We start from the raw sequence: 2,209 nt of genomic DNA on the forward strand, positions 1-2,209 counted from the left end.
GGGGCTTACCCAGGAACCTGGTCCTCTACCTGTCTCAGCCTTGTGGTTTTTCTCCCAGCTGTCTCAGGGTCCAGGGACCAGAGCCCCGCAGTTGTCGTCACCGTGGTGACCATCTCAACCCTCCTTGTCCTGGGCTCCGTGATGAGCGTGCTGGCCATTTGGAGGAGGTAGGTGGCTGGTCCCAGCCTGGCTGGCCCCTGGCGAGTCGTGTCCTCATGCACATTAATGTGCTCACAGGCACCTATATCTGTACCAGCATTTGCACACATGCAGATTCGCACATATAAGCACACTGCTGTGTAGATAAGGCGAGGCTAGTATGGCCCTGGCCCCTCCCCCCACTCTCTGCTCTCGCCTGCAGCCAGCACTGCAGCTTGCTCAGCCGCTCTGGAATAAAGGGGATTTAGCTCCTTAACTCGTTAAATGTCAGAAGGCATCACTGAGGATGGAATCAAGCTCTGGCTGTGCCACTGTGATTAGGATTCTCCTGAGGCGCTCAGAGGCCCCCAGCCCCTGCCTCCAAGGGGTCTTGAGGCCCTTGAACACAGGAAAAGGCAAGAAAGGCCTAAATTGTGTTGTGTGTATACGTGTGGGAGGGAAGATGACACGGAGGGGAACTCAGAAACCAGAAGCCCCCAACCTCCATCAGAAGGAAGCTCGCAGGAGAGGGGGCAGGGAAGGGGGGTGGGAGGAGGGGAAAGCCGTGGAGCTTGAGTCCGTCTCAGGGAAGATCCCAGGCCCTTCGCACACAGCAGAAACTCATGGCATATACTTCCCCCTTCTCCCCATGGTCATACTCTGCTATATGCAGAGGCGCCCCAGGCAGGTTCTGGGGTGAGGCTGAGGTCGGCAGACTTGAGAGGAAAAGGAAAGTCTGCTCGCACAAGGCTGGAGTGTGGGGAGGGGAGGAGAGAAATGGGCTGGTCCAGCAGCCCCATCTCAGCATCCTGGAACTGCCTGCGGGCTGGAGGGCCAGTGAACATTCATTTGGCCCTGTTTACTTGGCCTTGAATGAAGCACTGAAAGTGACTGAGGAGGGAAGGACCTTGCCCTACGGGTCTCCGAGTCAGCTCTGCCTGGGCCAGGTGAGTCAGAAAGGCAGGACGAACGGAGCAGTCTCCTTCCTCACAAAGCTGAAAGGACCCTACGTTAGACCTATTGGAAAAGCAGGCATGAAAAGGAGCTGAGAGCATCTTGTCCTGGCTGTGACTTTAGGGGCTCAGAGAGGCAGAAAGAGGAGAGGGGAGACAGGCGAATAAGGAGCACTTCTCTGGGAGGACTCTACAGGACCAGAGCAGCTGCTGCGGGGCTTGGAGACAGATGCACCAGGCAGACAGAGTAAGCCAAAAGGGGCATTTCAAAATGTGCTCAAAATCAAACGTCAGTTAAATGGAGAGAAGCAGCCAGTCTCCTGCTGATGGGCATGGAGGCGAGCTCCTGCGAGTCCCGACTTCGCAGACCTTAACTTCTCTCACCCCCAACTTTCCTCTCCAAACCTCTGCAGTGCTTGCTCTGTGTAGTCGTCTCCTAGAGACCATGACCTTTCCCCCCTCAGCCCATCCTGACTCACCCCATTTCTCACCAGAGGGTGTCGTCCGGTTGGACGCCTGTCATTTTCTCGGCCACGCCTCCATCCACTCAGCCTAGTCCCCTTATCTCTACCCACCTCTCCGGGATATTTCTGTTATTCACGGAAGTCCTGTCACTACGCTGTGTCACTTCAGTAGCCATTGGAAGACCAGTCCCAGGCCTTGGCCTCTCAGTTCTTTGTCTTCCTCATTTCCATCTTCTGTCCCACCTCTGCCTCCCGCTCCTACATCCTGACAAAGACCTGGCCTCATCCCAAATAGTGATCCAGTTCTACTTCGCCTTGCAGGTTCCCTGTGCTCACAGCCTGTTCCTTCAGCCACTGCGGCTGTACCTGCTCTGTAACCGTATGGTCAGCCCCGCACCTTCTCACCACCTGCCTCCTCCGCACCCTTCCTCTCCCTCCTTTCGCTCCAGAGGAGGTGCCTTCCTCTTAGCCGGGATCGGTCCTCCTACCTAGGACCTGAACCCATGCTCACTTACATCTCAGGAACCCGTTACTATTTATAATGTCCCTCTCTCCCCTGCATAACAGCTAACATTTATCGAGTTCTTAGTAAGCTCTTTGCAACAGAGCCATCAGGCAGGGCTGTCTTTATCTTGATTTTTTTTTTTTTTTTTT

The 2,209-nt window shown here is 55.1% G+C and overlaps 1 protein-coding gene across 1 annotated transcript in view; it reads left to right on the forward strand.

Annotated features, from left to right (window-relative positions):
• Window positions 1–2,209, forward strand: part of EPHA10 (EPH receptor A10) — a 45,500-nt gene that overhangs the window by 30,404 nt on the left and 12,887 nt on the right. Inside the window, exon 8 of the mRNA XM_023523984.1 lies at window positions 59–167. Coding sequence (XP_023379752.1) covers window positions 59–167 — 109 coding nt within the window. The remainder of the gene's footprint in view (window positions 1–58; window positions 168–2,209) is intronic.

Source organism: Pteropus vampyrus, unplaced genomic scaffold, assembly GCF_000151845.1.
Source record: "Pteropus vampyrus isolate Shadow unplaced genomic scaffold, Pvam_2.0 Scaffold435, whole genome shotgun sequence".
Classification (NCBI taxonomy): domain Eukaryota; kingdom Metazoa; phylum Chordata; class Mammalia; order Chiroptera; family Pteropodidae; genus Pteropus; species Pteropus vampyrus.